We start from the raw sequence: 21,336 nt of genomic DNA on the forward strand, positions 1-21,336 counted from the left end.
TTACCATAGTTGTCCATCTTCCAACATTCCGGTAAAGCTTGTTAACTTCATTGGTGGCAGCTCAGAGACGCATGTGGAACTAATATTGCCCCCCCCCCCCCAAAAAAAAACACTGCTGCCTCCTAGACATACACAGGCAAGAGTTGGCCCCATTCCATATTGTACAGTACAACACTAGAAGACCACTGTAGACTATCCTTTTGTTGACGCAACGTAAAACTCCCTTCCTCAGTATCACTCAGCATTTATATTTGTGTTCTTATGTTTACAACAGTAGGGACAGTTTGTGCCACTGATGAAATCCTCAGAGGACTCAAATGTCATCTAAACTGTAAGAAACAATAAGAAACAGCCAGTGGACCAGCTAGGCAGTGGGACCCTACATCCACAGGGTAGAGCCAGCCAGCCAGCTGCCTGCCTCAATCTGAGCTACAGGCAGTGCAGGCAGCGCCAACAGCCTCCTCCTCCCATGGAAACCTCTTATCTTGTCCTGTAGAGCAGGGCTTCTCTGATAATGACGAATGGTGGGGTAATTATGTGATCTCTTCCACATAACTCTGTGATAACCACACTGAGTGTTTCATCCTCCCTGCTGGAAGCCAGCCCACTGGATAGCAGAGCTGCGAGAAGCACAGATCTCCCTGATACCCTGTCTCTGTGGGACTGTGGGCTCCGCAGCACAAGGCCATATGGGCTACAAGCACCCAACCTGTTAGTGTTAAACCTGCCCATGTTAAACCTAATGAGTGAGAACCCAGGACAGACTCATTCAGATTTAGTGAAAATCACAAGCGTTACTCACAGTTTCTCCAGGGCATAGAGTCCAATAAAGGATCCATTTCTCAGAACCCTGATGCGATTGTTGCTCAAAATTCTGTAAAAAAAAAAGGAGCAAACCAAGATATCATTAGTATTGTGCTTCAACAAAACATTAAAAATCACAAGGACACACGTTCATCTCATACTTAGCCTACCTGAGTTGTATTAGTCAGACCCATATAGAATATGAAAGGAAAAAGGGCAATATCAGAGAAAGAGACGACCAACAACTCAGTTGCCCAGAAAATGGGTTTCAGATAAAAGTATGACTCCTCTAAGAGGGTCAGAATCTCCATGAGAGGATAAATAAACTGCACGAGCAGCAGTCATACGTGACCACCCTGGCCAGAGGCATTACACAAAGCTGTTTCCAATTCATCCTAAGGACTAAATAGGAGACAGAGATTGGGATTGGGGGTGGGGGGGGGAAGGAAGCTTGTGATAATCATCCTGGATACATTTTTACATCAAAAGCCAACGGCGTTCACATCAAAGGAAAGTCTGTACTCGTCATGACAATTACCCTTTTCCCTATTGGCCAATCATTAGGCTTATAGGGCCCTTATCAGGCAAGAGTGTGAGGGGCTTTCTAGAACCATCCTGCACTGAGCAGAGCAGATCTGCTTTGTCTCAAGGGGCATCATAGCAACCTGAATGTACAGTGATCAGCCAGCCCATACGGACCAGCTCAGATGGACAGAGAGGCTACACCACAACAGAGCCCGCCAGCCTAGCCCCAGACACAGCCAGGCCTTCACAGGGTCCACTGTGACATTCCCTATCGGTATAACCTGCTCAGGAGACACAGTCCCTGGTCCTGAAGCCTGTACCCATACTACCCTACAAACCCCTGTGTCGTGGGTCCTGTCAGGTTGGTTGTGTGTCATGGGTCCTGTCAGGTTGGCTGTGTGTCTGCAACACCATGTCTTTGTGATCCTGGCCCCTCAGTGGGGTAGCAGGGTACAGCAGGGGCCCGGCTCAGGCGACAGCCCCCATCATTAACACGCCCCCCAGCCTCACGCCGCCTTCTCCCCGTTCCCCGGGGCACTTAATGGGCTGTTTGTGAGATGAAGTGTGTTTTTAATCAAAGCTGAGGAACAGAACCGAGAGGAGCACGGGTGTGTGTGTGTCTTTAAAAGAGGGAGCTGACCGTGAACAGCCTTTCTTGCACATTAATACAAATACAACCCTCAGCCTTCACCTCCTCACCTTTTAGTTCACTTAATGAGCAGATGTAATGAGCAGCACCAACCGGTCACATTTCCAGCTAAGGGGTTGATAATGAATACATTGGTCATTAGTCACTAAATCAGCACTGTAAGAAATGAAGTATATATTTGGTAGACATATACCTGCAAAGTGTCTAGAGCTATCTATCCGTCTACTTAAACTATATACTGTTTTCCCTTCCTTTTTTGCTGAACCAAATTATATTAAAATCCATATGCAAATAACAATGAGCAAAAAAAGGCAGACTCTTGTGTATTGTGGTCGTCCTAGGGCGTAAACTGAACTTGAACCTGTGACTCCCAGTCCTAAGGTCTCATGCGTCAGTTAGACACAGTATCTCTCATATAACTTGATGCAGGCCTGAGATGAAAGCTACAGAAGATCCGGAACTGCCTGAATAATTCAATACAGATAGCAGAGGAGAAAGTAAGGTCTGGCAAAACAACAAGCCATTTAATTCAACACAGACAGTGTGTGTGTTCATGTTCATCTTTTTGCGCAGGTTAGCTTTTTTCATAATGAATCTTATTCTGAAAGCTGCTCTGCAGAGCGGTCACTAGTGGGCACAGCCACAAAGTCATAAAATCAGATTTTACACCTAACCCTAACCACAGTGCTAACCATAAGGCCTAACCCTAACCTTAAATTACATTTTTGCAATCAATATTTCTACTACTGCATGGCAAGTGGTACCGGAGCGCCAAGTCTAGGACCAAAAGGCTTCTCAACAGCTTTTACCCCCAAGCCATAAGACTCCTGAACAGGTAATCAAATGGCTACCCGGACTATTTGCATTGTGTCCCCCCCAACCCCTGTTTTACACTGCTGCTACTCTCTGTTTATGATATATGCATAGTCACTTTAACTATACATTCATGTACATACTACCTCAATTAGCTCAACTAACTGGTGCCCCCACACATTGGCTACCCGGGCTATTTGCATTGTGTCCCGCCACCCACCACCCGCCAACCCCACTTTTACGCTACTGCTACTCTCTGTTCATCATATATGCATAGTTACTTTAACCATACCTACATGTACATATTGTATATAGCCTCGCTACTGTTTTTATTCAGTCTTTTTACTGTTGTTTTTTATTTCTTTACTTATCTATTGTTTACCTAATACCTATTTTTTACTTAACAATTGCACTGTTGCTTAGGGCCTGTGAGCAAACATTTCACTGTAAGGTCTACACCTGTTGTATTCGGCGTACGTGTCCTAGTCGAAGTATTTTGTGTTTATCTTCATTTATTTGGTCAGGCCAGGGTGTGGCATGGGGTTTTTGTATGTGGTGTGTTGGTATTGGGATTGTAGCTTAGTGGGGTGTTCTAGTTAAATCTATGGCTGTCTGAAGTGGTTCTCAATCAGAGGCAGGTGTTTTTCGTTGTCTCTGATTGGGAACCATATTTAGGCAGCCATATTCTTTGAGTGTTTAGTGGGTGATTGTCCTTAGTGTCCTTGTTCCTGTCTCTGTGTTAGTTTACACAAGTATAGGCTGTTTCGGTTTTCATTACGTTCTTTGTTTTGTAGTGTTTGTAATTGATTCGTGTTTTAAGTTTGTTTATTAAACATGGATCGCAATCTACACGCCGCATTTTGGTCCGACTCTCCCTCACCACAAGAGAACCGTTACAGTACGTGACAAATACACTCTGATTTGTTTTGATTTGTACAATATAGCCAATTTTGACTTTGCAGCTGGCCTATCTAAGGGGAAATCACTCAGTTCTCCCTCCATGACAAGACTCATGATAAACATCAACCTGCTCTTTTTGCGTGATTGTGTACAGTAAGTGTGTTGTGTGAGACAATCAGCTCAGAATCTAAAACTATTAGTCTCAAATGCATCCATTTGAACAGAAAATAATGAAACCTATCTTCAACGTTGCACAGAAGAACTGGAAAGCTCACTTCAGTAAATACACAAACATGATAAAGTAAAGTTCATGAACCCACTGTTTGGAAACATAAGATGTTCATTTCCAGGAAAACAAAAGGTCTGGCGATTCAGGACATTAGCATGTAATTTTCCTATTCTAGTACACCCATGTATCTCTGTCTGTAGCAGAGTATACATTGCTCTTTCACCTGATCAACACAAACAATACAGAGTAGGACTCTGAGAGAGTGAAGGTGAGACAGAGCTCTGTAAACAGCCTGAAATAGGCTGGATGCTCCCTCCCAACAGGAAACCAGCCAATTAGCTGTTTATTCAGGATGCGGCTGACAGAGGTCAGGGGTCAGGAGGAGAGCACAGAGCAGAGCACTGTCCATGAGCAGGTGGAAGACAGGAGCGACCGGAAGAGAGAACAAGCAAGGGATATGAGAAACCTAAACTCCTACATCAGAGTACACAAAGGCTGTATAGAGAATTGGTGTATTTTCAGAAGCACTGGAGATGAGCGAAGTCTGAGCTTAATTGAAAAAGCATGGATCACATACAACATTCATCACTGAAGTGAAGAGAAGGAGGGGAACACTACTGCTCACCCTCAAATTGATAGAGTGGCCTGTGTTGTTTGAATGGCCTGCTGCGTCTCCACACTGACTGCCCCAATGACAGACGGCACATTGAGTTAGTCTGCCTCCAAATACAATTGCAGCTCTATGGTGCACAATATGAAAAGTGCACTAACTCAATCCAGACGACCTCTAAGGTACAGCAGCGCTGCATTAGCCTCCTCATTAATTTAGCCCTTTCAGACCAGTGGCTTATCAGAGATCAGAGCCAGTAATAGAATCTATATCAGCTGTGTGTAAAACCAGGGCTGTAGGTCAGCATGGGGGGGACACACAAAGACACTTCATCTAAAGCCATTCAGTGAAGATCAAATACTAGCAGGGCCAATGATAAGAGCCAGGTCATCCAAGAGGATTCAGCTGTTGGAGCAGTAGGCATGTTGTTATTAGAGGCTGAGTGTCTACAGGTTAATGGCCTTAACCCCGATCACAGCTCTGGTCAGGTGCACATACTCCTCTCATCTCCTCTCGTTTCTCTCCTAATAGGGATACAGTATCATGCTGGGATTACTCAACCGGATACATTCACCTCTGAGAGATGGAGAGTATACTGTAAAAGCAGAAAGACAATAGAAACTGCTGGTAGCCTATACCTTAGTCCTCCCTCTTGGTGCCCGGCTGAGACAGTAAGTCAGGGAGATGCACACTGACTGCCAGACAAAGAGCCATGTCCCAGCAATACAAACCACAGCAACCCCTCCCTGGGCTGTGCCACTCACTTTGTTGGTTTGCTCAATTTGCTTCCTCAACCCACAAAGCCTTTGAGAGAGAGATGGGGGCATGTCAGCATGTCTCAAATTGTATTCATTCACTGATTCATTTCTGCTCCTTCCTCTCTGGTGAGAGGAGAGGATGAATGGTGACTCCAGGCCACTGTCTGTTTCAGACCGAACCTCTTCAGCTGGGTGGATCATGGATCCGATCAACTCCAACATTAGCACACACTCACACAGGTGTGAAAGAGTGGGCAGATGGAGTGTGTGTGGGGAAGAGAGAGTATGTGTGGGAGTCTGTGTCTATTTCTGTCTCTATGTCTGTGAGTGTCTCTGTGTGTTTGTACGTGTTTGCCTCTGTGTCTCTGTGTGTCTCTCTGTGTATTTGTGCATGCTTGCCTGCAGCTGCACTGGGTTTCAGGTCTTCCTCTGCCAGTAATCTTTTTTTAGTGAACAATTGTTCCTCTGGTGGTAATCTGAAGGCATGCTAAAGAATGTTCAGTACGTACACTGTACACAGCGGAAGAGAAACCTTTCAGATATTCAAATGACAGCTGAGGGCAGAAAAACTGGTTTAGGATGAGTCTCCAGGCTCCACTTTATAAAATCCTTCTCAAACAAGACAGGATATCCTCTCGTTCAAATCGCACATATCTGTTCCCAATAAACATTGGTGTAAAAAAACACGTCTTGATTCTGCTCCACTGTCTCGCTCTCTTTCTAATCATGTCCTCGTTTGGAGACCTTCTCTCTCTTCAATAACTGTGCTCCCAATACATTACATTCATCATGTTATCATCATTATCATTATTGCAATCAAATCAAACATAAAGAAAAGAAGGGCTGTTACAAAGAAACAAACAAAAGCAAACAAAAGACTAACTAGATGATAGTTCGTCTTCCATGGCTTTACTGCAGACGTTTGAGATGTGTAATGTATGAATGAAGAGACCCATGCTCCCATTTCCCTGTCGTCTTGGAGCCTCTCTCTCCCTTTCTCCACTCCAGAGGGAACAACTGATTTTAGTTGCATTATCCTACGGCCGACCAAAAGTAGGATAACAGTCTTAAGGAGGGGGTTCTATTTAATAAGAATCTGCAGGCTAAACTCTACACTCTCATTAACCGTCTCTAACCTGCCAACCCAGCATCTCATTACAACAATAACATCAACAATCTCCCTCTCTATCATAACACTGATCATCTCCAGAGTCGTTCTGAAACAAGGGTGCAGGACAGGGGAGAGGGGAGGGAGGTTCAAAGATCAGCCATGGCTGTGGGCTGTCCTACTACACACTGTGGAGACACAGTCCAATGGAACAACATGAGGATATGAGTACAGATTAGACACGACACGCCCAACCCCACCCAGACCAAGGCAAACAAAGAGAGGTGCAGGTTCAATGTAATAAAGAGAGTCAAAACAACTAAATACACCACTGTGTAAACATAATTTAACTTTGGATGGACCTCTTCGCTAAAGGACCACACGCGAGGTGAAAGACAAGAACCCCTGAAAGAGTTTGGTAAAGCGCCACAAACTCGGCACACGACACAAGGCTCTATTGCTCAGAGATTAAAAGACCAATAGCAGCCGCAATAAGAAAATGATTCACTGAGAGTTTCTGAGCATCCAATTCAAACCAGTTTAATCTGCATGGTGATTTTATACTGAAAGAATCAGATTGTGTCACAGCAAAATGTAGCCATTTAAATCCAATAACCCATTGAAAGTAATTTTATAGAGGAAACTGAATGAGGCTTTTAAAGAAGGAAGAAGTGACTTCATGTCTCTCAACGCTAAAGCAGACACAATACACCTTTGGGTACATTCTCAGTCTGGACACTTTATCTAGAATACTGTAGCTTCATGTAATTAAAAAAATATTTGAGTAATCTTTATTTAAGCATTAGTAATTTCATACTCATGCATTATTTAGATCTTAGCGTCCTGGCAATGCATAGGAGAACAGTTACTGTAACGTAGAGACATGGCAGTCTATTTTTCAATAAAGACATCACAAGGTTGGAACTTGGACTGATGGTGACAGACAGATCGGGTCTGTGAATATCGCGGGTGAACCCACAATTTTATTAAAAACTCCATTACTTAACTTGGCTGTTAACAAGTTTCTCAAGATGTCTTAGTCTTTCCAAGTGCCACGTTTAACACATCAAAAGCAATTACCAAACTCCAGCACATTACGTGGCACCTTCCAACCTCACCTCATACACATGGAATGGACTCTAACAGGCAAGCCCCAGCCAAAGAGTTAGCCAAAGGCTGCCTGCCCCTCTCTCTACTGGGAGAAGGGGCAATTGTCTTCAACACAAACTACTGTAAGGTGTGTGTGAGTATGTATACACACTGTAAAACATTATGTTTGATCATTGGGTGGTAGAGGAATGTATCAGTGAAGCAGCATCTTTGGATGGGTGTGTGACTTTCTGAATGGTTGGGGACCATTTGAACAGCTTAGCGTCTGGTTTGCAATGACAATCCACTTTTTCTGCATTGGCCAACAAGTTATGGACCAGGAGCAGGTCTGTTTCAGAGACACACGAAGCTGGTTATAAGGTTAAGGGGTGTGTTCACTTGTTAGCTGGCTAATGAGGGAGGGAGTCTGGTCACCTGCACACACACACTTTCATTGTGACATGTCACAGTCCTCAGTCCTGCTACTAATGAAGGCCCAGACCAATTACTGCTGTAAGCTTTTAGCCACAGGAGCCCCATCTCAGCAGGAGCATGTGTGTGTGTGTGTGTGTGTGTGTGTGTGTGTGTGTGTGTGTGTGTGCGTGCGTGCGTGCGAGCGAGTGAGTGAGAGATGGTAAGAGAGAGAGACAGAAAAAGAGGGAGAAAGAGAGAGAACGTGTGTGTACGATAGACCTTCCCAATATTAAAGGGCCTCTTTTCATTGGAAGGTCTTCCAGTGCCTCTGCACTGGACTGGTAGCTCTATCCTGATGGCTAGTTGAGTGCCCTTGAATCACCATTCAGTGCCCTGGTCTGCCAATGTTCCAGACCCATCACAGGGAGAATCAGGTGGACAAGGGAGACTCCACAGCCACTCAGTGGTAGAAAACTAAGCTACCTCTGACAGGAAGCAGTTCTGTGTGGCCCAGGGGCACTGGCTCTGCCCTCAGAGGCCTGGGTCACCACACTGAATGCAGCAGGCCACTGAAGGCCCTTGAGCACAACAAGCACTTTAGCAGTAAATGCATCTTGAGCAGTGAATGTGTCCATTGTCCCTAAGCCACCAGTGTGCTTCCAGCAGGGAACAGGGAGCTTTGCCAGACTACAAGTCCTATTGATCTCCTGTCATGTACATGAACATCCATGTAATTGCACGTCAAATGTTTTTGTAAAATCATGTCACAGGCACTGACTGAGTTATTCAAGCATTATGGAAAAGTGAACAGAATCTCCCTGACGAGTTTGCTTGTTCTCAGAGTTGTGCAGGGTCATTCTTGGTGTGCAGTCAAAGGCTGTGAAAACCAGAAAGATGTATATAGTGTACATCCAAATAGTGTATATCTAAGATGCTATGTACAATATTTGTTTTCCAAGACTCAGGAAAACAAAGAAATTAAAGATTAATATAAAATTTAAACTATATTGCGACAGTTGATTGCAATGCAAAGCTGGATAGTGTAGTGAGCTTTTTCATATTATTTGTATTGTAGAAGTGCTTATTATAGAGTATAATGCATTGTGCTTGGGTAACCAGGCAGGGCAAGGGAGTCTTTATGGTTTGTGGTTACATGTGTGTGTGTGTGTGTGTGTGTGTGTGTGTGTGTGTGTGTGTGTGTGTGTGTGTGTGTGTGTGTGTGTGTGTGTGTGTGTGTGTGTGTGTGTGTGTGTGTGTGTGTGTGTGTGTGTGTGTGTGTGTGTGTGTGAGAGAGAGAGAGAGAGAGAGAGAGAGAGAGAGAGAGACAGTCAGATGTATGCAACAGCATATACATATGTTTGAGTGTATGTGTGTGTGTAAAATGACAAGCAGTCCTTCAGCAATTCCTCAGTCTAAAATTATAATTGGGGATTTATAAACAGTCTCTAATTAGAGAGGGGAGGATGGAATACTATTTTGGATGCTGTGGCCGTGCACGCCCTTCCCGCATGTGCGCACACACACACACACACACACACACACACACACACACACACACACACACACACACACACACACACACACACACACACACACACACACACACACACACACACACACACACAGCTCCTGTGTTCAGAGATGGTCTCCCACATGGAAACAGTCTCAGGACAATTCAAGCAGCAACACTATCAATTAATGAGAAAGCAACTTCCATGACATGTGGGTTTTTAATTCTACATCGTTTTTATTCAGTATTTCCTTTTAGTTGTGCAACATATTTTAAACCTGGGCATCCAACAAAGACTGAAAGATGAAAGATGTAAGATGTAAGCCAGTGGCTGCCTAGAATCCTAACAATCAAGGGTAAAACACAGCAAGTAAATGATGAAAGTATAACTAAGATTTACACAAGAGAATGTAACAAACTGCAAAGTCCAATCAAGTCAGCAACTCCATCACTGTGTAAAGTTTGTTCTTTTAATGAGGCAATTTAGTGAATCTAGGCTTTTCAAACAAGTGGAATGTGGTGGTCCATGCCTGACTAACATTGTCTCATTGTTCTGTCTCATAACCAAGCTCTGTTTTCTGCTCCAATGCAAAGACTACTGGGAAATGGGTTTGCTTTTACAAAGGATAGGGCCAAAATCATTCTGACCCAAATAACTTAACAATGCTGTTTGGCTAGATGGTGAGTTAGACACTGTTTGTTTCATGCATAAAATATCTACAGTAGAAATGGGTGTTGTCTTATTGAGTGGCTCTGTAACGCTAAGTGGAATACAATCAACAGGTTTCAGAACTCCACTCCAATTACTGAGTAACGGGCGTCTGTAAAGCCATTGTTCCCTTAGCATGAGTTAAATTGGACCAATCACACCATGCAAATGGTTCTCATATAATTCACCAGAAAGATGTTCTTAGTGTAAGCTTTTACAACGATGATATCTCAGTTTGTATAATTATAGTCGAAGAACCATTTGTTTTTATGACACATTTAACCCATTTATCGAACATAATCATGTTTTAGTTCAAAAGAGAGCAAATGCATCGTTTTCTTTTTCACTAATTCAATGATTAATTTCAACCAGTAAATCAGAAGTGATGAGGGTACATTTTGAGATATTATAAACATTTGGCAAATGAAGTAGAACTATCTGAAATATGTCCAACACTAAACATACGGGTGGATATTCTTACTATCTTCAGATATCAATACTCAGTATCACACAACACTTACACAGAAGTGGTCACACACACAAACTTGTGACCGCATGCATTCTCAGCACGGTCACCCACCGCCTTATTCTGTGGGTCTGAAACTCTGGAGGCCATTTCTGTGGTTCAGCACGGGGAAGACAGACAGACGGGTGGGGGCTATATCTGGAGAAGAATAACCAGAGAGTTTGGAGTAAGATAAGAAGGAGCTGTATGAAAGGAAACACTATAATAACAAAAGTCAATCAAGGGTGTAATGTTGCCATGACAACATATTTCTCTGTTTTTGTCAAGTCTGAAGATCGTGGCATTTTGAGCAACAATCTCAAGTGATGAATGAACTATGTACACCCTTGTAACTTATCCAGAATGTCGCAGCCCGTCTGGTGTTCAACCTTCCCAAGTCCTCCTACTGGCTTCCAGTCAAAGCTCGCATCCACTACAAAACCATGGTGCTTGCCTATGGAGCAGCAAGGGGAACTTCTTCCCTCCTGACTATTACTTAAATCCTACATCCCAACCAGAGCACTCCGCTCTGCCACCTCTGGTCTCTTGGCCGTCCCACCCTTACGGGGAGGTTAAATCCCGCTCAGCCCAGTCAAAGACCTTCTCTGTCCTGGCACCCCAATGGTGGAACTAGCTTCCCCTAGCTACAGTATCTTAAGATGAATGCACTATCAGTAAGTCTCTCTGGGTAAGAGAGCCTGCTAAATGACTCAAATGTAAATGTATGAATTCATCAAAGATGGACAAACGGAAATATACAGTAGATATCAAAGAAGTGTTATTTCTAGAGGGTATGTGTGGTATTGACAGGTGCTGAGGCTGTACATAGCGCCCTGGGTATCCAGTGTCAGGACTTTGTTTTTATTTATTGCTGACCAGTGCCCCACCTAGGGCTGTGGTGGTCACACAATTTCGTCAGCTGGGTTTTAATACATTGTAAGGCTGCCTGATGTGACTCTAATGATGATTTGAAAAAAGTCGCTTGGAAGACATGAGCTCTGCATTGTTTTTTTGCGCCGGCTGTACACACTGCAACAGTCACTCATTCCCAATTTGACAAGCACTTGATAATGCCTAGAATTTCCCGGCGGCAACCACTTTGTGGGGCCGTAATACATTCAAAAGAAATCCATGCCTTTTGCGGCCAGTGTCCATTGTGCACTTCTCCCTGAGTTCTGCACACTCCATCACATGATCGGGTCTTTCACACAGGCTATAAGTGAAGACAGACACATTGGGGACGTAACTGCGCGCGTCCTTATCCAATTCTGAGGTGCATATTGAAGATATTAGAAGAACTGTCCACATTTACTATTCGTCAGCCAACAAGATGAGTAGGCCTAAAGAACAGCAAAAACACTAGCCTATGTCAATCTACTATCCCTCATAGTACAAAGGTTCAGCTATTCTATTCTATGCAAGAAATAAATGTTCCAAACCGTCTGGGACAGTTGTGGGATGCAATAGATCCAAAATTAATACAACCACTAGCATCAAAAAAAACTTTTTTACGCAATGTGGCTGACGCAACAGATCAGAACATTTAGCTGTTGATAAACTATTAGGCTATTTCATCACATTACAAGCACAGAAATGCGGACATGGTAGTAGGCTATAAGCACGAATGTTCCATTAGTGGAAAACACCATTATCAAGTTTTTCCCCATACATTTTTATGGTGAAAATTATCTTCCAAAACTTGAAACTCACGTGCATGCCAGTTAGGCTCTACACCCCTTGTAAAGCGAATGTGCTTCATTTAAAAAAGTTATCTTTATAAAAACATATAGGCCTAAGAGCTAGGCTACGTGAGGTGTGCGGCTATGATTCGAAAAAGTTGCCAAAAAAATATATTGTTTCTTATGCTGGGAATCATTCACAAGTGATAATATTTAATTCACATGTGATAGGCTAATATTTTCACCCATCAGACTATTCTTGAATTAATCTTGTCTTTACATATATTAAGTAATATCTGTTTGAAATTTGTTTTGATTTAGAATGGACCTTTATCAAGCACATGTATCGAAACAGGGTCAGTGGGAATAAAAACAAAAGGAATATATGCCCTTAAATAACAAGTGGAGGACACTTTTCCCAGTGGTATATTTTCATGCCAGCCAGGTAGGCTATACTCCTGTTGTACATATAAGAAATGTGCTTAATATTAGGAAAGTTGAGAAATAAATATAGTAGGCCTAGCCTATAAAAAGCTGATCCTCCAATTTTTAGTAGAGGCCATCTGTCATGCCCTGATCTGCTTTACCTGTCCTTCTGCTTGTCTCCACCATCCTCCAGGTGTCACCCATCTTCCCCATTATCCCCTGGGTACTTGTGTTATTTGTGTTATACCTGTGTTTTCTGTTTGTCTTTTGCCAGTTTGTCTTGTTTGTTCAACTCTTTTTCTCGCCGTCCTGGTTTTGACCCTTGCCTGTCCTGACTCTGTGCCCGCCTGCCTGACCACTCTGCCTGCCCCTGAGCCTGCCTGCTGTCCGGTACCTTTGCCCCTACTCTGGATTAATGACCTATGCCTGACCTGACCCTGAGCCTGCCTGCCATCCTGTACCTTTGACCCACTACTCTGGATTATCGACCCCTGCCTGCCTTGACCTGTCGTTTGCCTGCCCCTGTTGCTGTAATAAACATTGTTACTTCAACAAAGTCTGCATTTGGGTCTTACCTGAAATGTGATACCATCACTCTGTTTTCTCGTGCAATTGCATAGCCTATTGAAATGTTGCGCAACATGAGCTCATGGGCTCTCATGAAGTGTTTGATTATATTTTCGATTACCTTTGCATTGATGTCAGAGTGATTAGAGGAACAATAGAGTGCTGAATACCAGGCAGTTAGAAAGTTTGGTAGGCTACTATTGACCATCAGGAGCATCAGAGCTTGGAGAAGCATAACTACCATGACTTAAAGGTCATGTGGAATTTGACTACCTTCATGACTCGTGACCGACGATGTGGTGGTAATACGGTCACCGGTCACCGCAACAACCCTAGCCTCACCTAACATGTGTGGACGTAGGAGAGCCCACTCCCCCTCCTCTCAACACCTTTCCCCACACAAATAAACCCTCTCCCAGCAGGAATGCCTGTGTGTTCCGAGTGCTCCACAACTCCAAGCATTTGGAATTCTCTCTGTTGATAAGATGGCTGTTGGGAAATTTCATCGACATACTCCTGTCTCAACACATACTGACTCACAGACCCAACACAAACCAATGGCACATCTGCTAGCCCTTTTGATAACCCCACACGGCTCACCCCACTCCCAAGATGCATTTCATTGGATGGTGTATACCATGTGTATTCCGTACATACGACTAATAAAACTTGAAACTTGAAGATCACAATGTTGGATGGATGGGAGACACTATAACACTCCCATTAGAATCCATATAGACAGTGGTGTACAGTAGGGACAGAACCTAGGCCCTACTGTGCCCACGCAGGCAGAGAGCAGCCTCACTGCAGCTGTCTGAGGGGGTGTCCTGCTGCTACACATTCCTTTCAGTGCCTGCTGACGGCCAAGAACAGGCATTGGTGCCGCCCAGCCTGCCACCCCTCACATCTGCGGCCACTCCTTTGGGTTGGCACTTGCTGGACCAAGGTCATCAGTAACAGGCAACAGTGAAAACAAATGGCAAAGGAGGGGAGAGGTTTTAACTTTTATAAAAGCATAAATTATAACCACCCAGACTTATAGACAGCACACTCCCTCCCACTGAAGATGTGTTTTCACCACCTCAGTGCTACAGTGTATTTACCATTAGAGACAGAGGATCCATGGTTCTCCAGACCTTGCTAAAAGAAATGTGATGTGTAACCTCCAATGTGTAGCTTCTCTGTATCCTTCACAAAGTGCTAAACTACATAACACACAAGTATGCACGCACACACACACACACACACACACACACACACACACACACACACACACACACACACACACACACACACACACACACACACACACACACACACACACAAACACACACACACACACACACACACAGACACACACACACACAACCAAACACACACACACACACACACACACACACACACACACACACACACACACACACACACACACACACACACACACACACACACACAACCAAACACACACACACACACACACACAGACACACACACACACAACCAAACACACACACACACACACACACACACACACACACACACACACACACACACACACACACACACAGACACACACACACACAACCAAACACACACACACACACACACACAGACACACACACACACAACCAAACACACACACACACACACACACACACACACACACACACACACACACACACACACACACACACACACACACAGACACACACACACACAACCAAACACACACACACACACACACACAGACACACACACACACAACCAAACACACACACACACACACACACACACACACACACACACACACACAGACACACACACACACAACCAAACACACACACACAACCAAACACACACACACATTCCCAAAACTAGTCCTAATATTTGGCTAAATATATAAATAAATACTAATAATGATTACCGGGTGGTTAACATCGAATTACTTTTCATGAAATTATGCTACTGTATCGAAACTACACTATAGGTTTAGTCTCTTCCCTGGCTCTTCCCCCAGTGCCTGAGGTCCGGTGGGCAAAGAGAGAGGCAGAGACTGGGGAGCAGTCAGCCTCCTGGGCCACATCCCTATGAACAAGTGGAGGTTTCTCAGAGGAGGAAGGGGATGACCATTCTACTCAGTGAATTTAAGAAAAGTACAAAAAGTGATCCTTTTTTAGATAAATCTAAACTAAATATATCCACATCACCAAGTAACTATTAAAACACACTGTTTTGCAATTAAGGTCTATAGTAACTTCAACAGCACTTTGTAGAGTAGCACCATGGTGTAGCTGGAGGACATATATTTCCCATCCTCCTCTGGGTACATTGACTTCAAAACCAAACCTAAGCTCATCATGGTTCACAGGCCGTTCCATAGACTTACATAGTAATTATGAAAACTACCACAAAGGTCTTTATGTTAGCTAGCTGTCTAAGGCTATCCAACACAGCAAGTCAAGGTAATCTTTTGGTTTTATTAATTTATTGCCACCCGGGCCCACCTATGAACTGCTAAACTGCTTGCTGTACACTGTACTGTGTGATTGTACACATGGATTGGATTGTGTTGACTATGATGTTGGCTAATATGGTGACAACGATGTAGGACGTGTAGCGGTTAACAGTTATCGTAGGAAAGTTTGGCTTGGAGAGATTTTTTTGTCTGGTCACAGACAGCTGTTGTGTTGTACACTGAAGTCCACAAGAGAAAGGAAAAGGTGAGACGAGGACAATGCGTAGATGCCAGAAGGAATTATACTACTAGCAAAGTGATGTTGCTGTATGTGGCTGCTTTGAAAGTGAACTATGTGTGCGGGTGATCAGGGTTGTATTAATTCCGTCGATTCTGTTGCAAAACGTTTCTTAAACGCACGCATACGGAACTTTTTGGACCTATGTTGACACCCCAGTTCAGCTAGATGCAGGCAAGAGCGTGCAAGGCGTTATTGAATGTGTCACTGTCTGTCACCTTGATTACTCCAATTTTTCTCTCGATCTGTGCACCTATGTTGTAAACTTCATGATGGGTATAGGGCAAGTTTGAGTATCACGTAGTTACATTGAGCTAGGTGAATGGAATATGAATGACAATCATCTAGTATGCTGTAATAGAAATAAGGCCATGCTCATTAAAAACAAATTGTCCTCCCTAATCTTAAACGGCACCGACCGACAATGCTGCCAAGCCTGTAGACTCAGCCTCTCCCTCTCTTTTCTCCCCCTCCCTCTGTTCTACCATTTTTCTCTCTCCTCTGCTGTACCTCTTCTCTCTCTTCTCCTTCATTCTCGCCCTTCTCTACCTCTTCTCCCTCTCCCCTCTCCCCTCTGCTATACCTCTTCTCTACCTCTTCTCCCTCTCCCCTCTTCCCTCTGCTATACCTCTTTTCTACCTCTTCTCCCTCTCCCCTCTTCCCTCTGCTATACCTCTTCTCTCCCTCTCCCTGCTATCCCTCGCCTTCACAGCCGTGTGCAATTAGCCCTAAACACAGCCCAGCCCTGAGCAGGCTCACATCTGGAAGGAGTTTAGACATGGCAGTATCCTACCAAGACGGCTAAATATTTATGTTGAGAGTTACTGTGTGTGGATGAACTCATGATAGAGGGGTGGGGAGGGAGGGAGAGAAAGAGGGAGAGATAGAGAGAATGAGGGAAAAGATGACTAACTCATGGAGAATTGGCTGGGAATAGGCTGGGAATAGAATTGTAACCCTAAACCACTGATAAGTCAATGAAATATGTACCAAAGGGCAGCCATTTAAAATATTTTAACGTACACCAATGGAGGATATCCAATGCTATATGATATACTTCAACCTAACTGATTTAAATTTCCCACACAATGTTCAACCAATCCAAAGCCCACAAGGTGTGTTGAGTCGCAGGAGGAGGTGACAGTGTTAGGCTCACTGTTTGTTCCTTTATGGTCCACTGGAACAACAAACATCCAACTAATACTTTTAATAAACAAACCCCCGTTGGGATTTCCCATGGGCTGAGCGGCCTCAGCTGGAATGTTCATGAGGGCCAGCTGTTTTGCATTAAACGTAGCAGTCAGCCCCAGAAGACCTGGGTCAGGCCTGGTGTCCCCTAGCACCATAGCTCTGTCCACCGCTGGCTGCATGGAAACATGGAGCAGGATATTCCTCTAACCTGCCCCAGGAGAGGGCCTGGGCGACAGGTAACCAAATCTGGGGAGGGAATGATGCAGAGCAGGCAAAGGCTGAGCCCCCCTACTGCACCTAGGATACAGTCTGCACAGAGTAAGGAATGTCAGGAATAACAGGAATATCAACACGACTTTTCACATTCCACATCTGGAGCTAATGCCATGGGCGAGGATGAGAGCATCAGTGTTTGGAGCAATTCATTGAAAGCTTTCTGGCAAATTACCTTACCAGTCACCTCATATTTCAGTAAAGAAATGGTAAGGATGGCCTTGGACAGTTTTTCACATGAATGTGGGAAGGAATTGTTTGCTCCTAATACACAACAACATAAAAGTGTCACAGCATGCTAAACATGTGTAGGAAAACAAATAAAGTGAAATTAGTAGGTGCAGGGATGCGATATTATCTTCAATCACCTCCACTGCTGCCACCTAGGCAATTTTTAAAATTCTTTCCTCTCCTCTAGTTCTGAGAAACGTGTTCCGCAGATGTTTATGCTGCCTTTATTAAGCAAAAACACAAGGCCCTATAAATGGACCGCTAACCGCCTTGGGCTCCCTCTGGCATAAATCCTCTGGATGTACCTCCTTTGCATGCACCAATGGCCCTGTATGAGGTTTTACTGCGCCATATGAAGGCGAGTGATGCTCCCACTGGGTCAGAGAAAAGGAGTATTGTGGGATTGTGGAGGAGCGGAGTACCTTGGGAAACACTTAAATTAGTGAAAACATTGTGTTCTTTGGAGGCAGCTCGGTGGAAAGCAAAATTCGGTATCTAATATTACAGTGCACCTACTGTAATATAAATACGGTATAAAAACAATTACTGTGTATTGACAGTATTATACGGTAAAAATGTAAATGCTACTATAATCATTAATGAATGAATGAATGGATGGATGGATGAATTAATGAAATGAATTGAGGGGAGGGGTTTGTATTACATTTACATTTGACATTTGACATTTTAGCAGACACTCTTATCCAGAGCAACTTACAGGAGCAAATAGGTTTAAGTGCCTTGGTCAATTTATTTTATTTTTTATATCGCCTTCATTTAACCAGGTAGGCCAGTTGAGAACAAGTTCTCATTTACAGCTGCGACCTGGCCAAGATAAAGCAAAGCAGTGCGACAAAAACAACAACACAGAGTTACACATAAACAAACGTACAGTCAATAACACAACAAAAAATCTATGTATAGTGTGTGCAAATGTAGAAGAGTAGGGGGGTAGGCAATAAATAGGCCATAGAGGCAAAATAATTACAATTTAGCATTAACACTGGAGTGATAGATGTGCAGATGATGATGTGCAAGTAGAGATACTGGGGTGCAAAAGAGCAAGAGGGTAAGTAATAATATGGGGATGAGGTAGTTCGGTGTGCAATTTACAGATTGGCTGTGTACAGGTACAGTGATCGATAAGCTGCTCTAACAGCTGATGCTTAAAGTTAGAGAGGGAGATATGACTCCAGCTTCAGCGATTTTTGCAATTCGTTCCAATCATTGGCAGCAGAGAACTGGAAGGAAAGGAGGCTAAAGGAAGTGTTGGCTTTGGGGATGACCACTGAAATATACCTGCTTGAGCGCATGCTACGGGTGGGTGTTGCTATGGTGACCAGTGAGCTGAGATAAGGCGGGGCTTTACCTAGCAAAGACTTATAGATGACCTGAAGCCAGTGGGTCTGGTGATGAATATGTAGTGAGGGCCAGCCAACGAGAGAATACAGGTCGCAGTGGTGGGTGGTGTATGGGGCTTTGGTGACAAAACGGAGGGCACTGTGATAGACTACATCCAGTTTGCTGAGTAGAGAGTTGGAGGCCATTTTGTAGCTCGGTAGGAACGGTAAGATAGTCAGTTTTACGAGCCTATGTTTGGTAGCGTGAGTGAAGGAGGCTTTGTTGCGAAACAGGAAGCCGATTCTAGATTTAATTTTGGATTGGAGATGCTTAATGTGAGTCTGGAAGGAGAGTTTACAGTCTAACCAGACACCTAGGTATTGTAGTTGTCCACATATTCTAGGTCAGAACCGTCCAGAGTAGTGATGCTAGTCTGGCGGGAGGGTGCAGGCAGCAATCGGTTGAAGAGCATGCACTTAGTTTTACTAGCATTTAAAAGCAGTTGGAGGAAGGAGTGTTGTATGGCGTTGAAGCTCATTTCATGGTTTGTTAGCACAGTGTCCAATGAAGAGCCAGATGTATACAGAATGGTGTCATCTGCGTAGAGGTGGATCAGAGAATCACCAACAGCAAGAGCGACATCATTGATGTACACAGAGAAAAGTGTCGGCCCGAGAATTGAACCCTGTGGCACCCCCATAGAGACTGCCAGAGGTCTGGACAACAGGCCCTCTGATTTGACACACTGAACTCTATCTGAGAAGCAGTTGGTGAACCAGATGAGGCAGTCATTTGAGAAGCCAAGAAAGCCATTTGAGAAGCCAATCGATGGCGGTTATGATATCGTTTAGGACCTTGAGCGTGGTTGAGATGCACCCATGACCAGCTCGCAAACCAGACTGCATAGTGGAGAAGATACGGTGGGATTCGAAATAGTCGGTGATCTGTTTGTTATGGATGGATATACAGGATGGATATACAGTGCCATGCGAAAGTATTCGGCCCCCTGGAACTTTGCGACCTTTTGCCACATTTCAGGCTTCAAACATAAAGATATAAAACTGTATTTTTTTGTGAAGAATCAACAACAAGTGGGACACAATCATGAAGTGGAACGACATTTATTGGATATTTCAAACTTTTTTAACAAAACAAAAACTTAAAAATTGGGCGTGCAAAATGATTCTGCCCCTTTACTTTCAGTGCAGAAAACTCTCTCCAGAAGTTCAGTGAGGATCTCTGAATGATCCAATGTTGACCTAAATGACTAATGATGATAAATACAATCCACCTGTGTGTAATCAAGTCTCCGTATAAATGCACCTGCACTGTGATAGTCTCAGAGGTCCGTTAAAAGCGCAGAGAGCATCATGAAGAACAAGGAACACACCAGGCAGGTCCGAGATACTGTTGTGAAGAAGTTTAAAGCCGGATTTGGATACAAAAAGATTTCCCAAGCTTTAAACATCCCAAGGAGCATTGTGCAAGCGATAATATTGAAATGGAAGGAGTATCAGACCACTGCAAATCTACCAAGACCTGGCCGTCCCTCTAAACTTTCAGCTCATACAAGGAGAAGACTGATCAGAGATGCAGCCAAGAGGCCCATGATCACTCTGGATGAACTGCAGAGATCTACAGCTGAGGTGGGAGACTGTCCATAGGACAACAATCAGTCGTATATTGCACAAATCTGGCCTTTATGGAAGAGTGGCAAGAAGAAAGCCATTTCTTAAAGATATCCATAAAAAGTGTCGTTTAAGGTTTGCCACAAGCCACCTGGGAGACACACCAAACATGTGGAAGAAGGTGCTCTGGTCAGATGAAACCAAAATTGCATTTTTTGGCAACAATGCAAACTGTTATGTTTGGCGTAAAAGCAACACAGCTCATCACCCTGAACACATTATCCCCACTGTCAAACATGGTGGTGGCAGCATCATGGTTTGGGCCTGCTTTTCTTCAGCAGGGACAGGGAAGATGGTTAAAATTGATGGGAAGATGGATGGAGCCAAATACAGGACCATTCTGGAAGAACCTGATGGAGTCTGCAAAAGACCTGAGACTGGGACGGAGATTTGTCTTCCAACAAGACAATGATCCAAAACATAAAGCAAAATCTACAATGGAATGGTTCAAAAATAAACATATCCAGGTGTTAGAATGGCCAAGTCAAAGTCCAGACCTGAATCCAATCGAGAATCTGTGGAAAGAACTGAAAACTGCTGTTCACAAATGCTCTCCAACCAACC

General features: G+C 43.9%; 1 protein-coding gene across 2 annotated transcripts in view; it reads right to left on the reverse strand.

The window, feature by feature from the left end:
* The window catches only part of LOC109879619 (adhesion G protein-coupled receptor A2-like), a 59,556-nt gene that overhangs the window by 25,049 nt on the left and 13,171 nt on the right, over positions 1-21,336 (reverse strand). For both annotated transcript variants that reach the window (XM_031820138.1, XM_020471788.2), the window contains one exon: positions 803-874. In XM_031820138.1, the coding sequence (XP_031675998.1) occupies positions 803-874 (72 nt within the window). The remainder of the gene's footprint in view (positions 1-802; positions 875-21,336) is intronic.

The sequence above is a fragment of the Oncorhynchus kisutch genome, linkage group LG3 (assembly GCF_002021735.2).
Source record: "Oncorhynchus kisutch isolate 150728-3 linkage group LG3, Okis_V2, whole genome shotgun sequence".
NCBI lineage: Eukaryota > Metazoa > Chordata > Actinopteri > Salmoniformes > Salmonidae > Oncorhynchus > Oncorhynchus kisutch.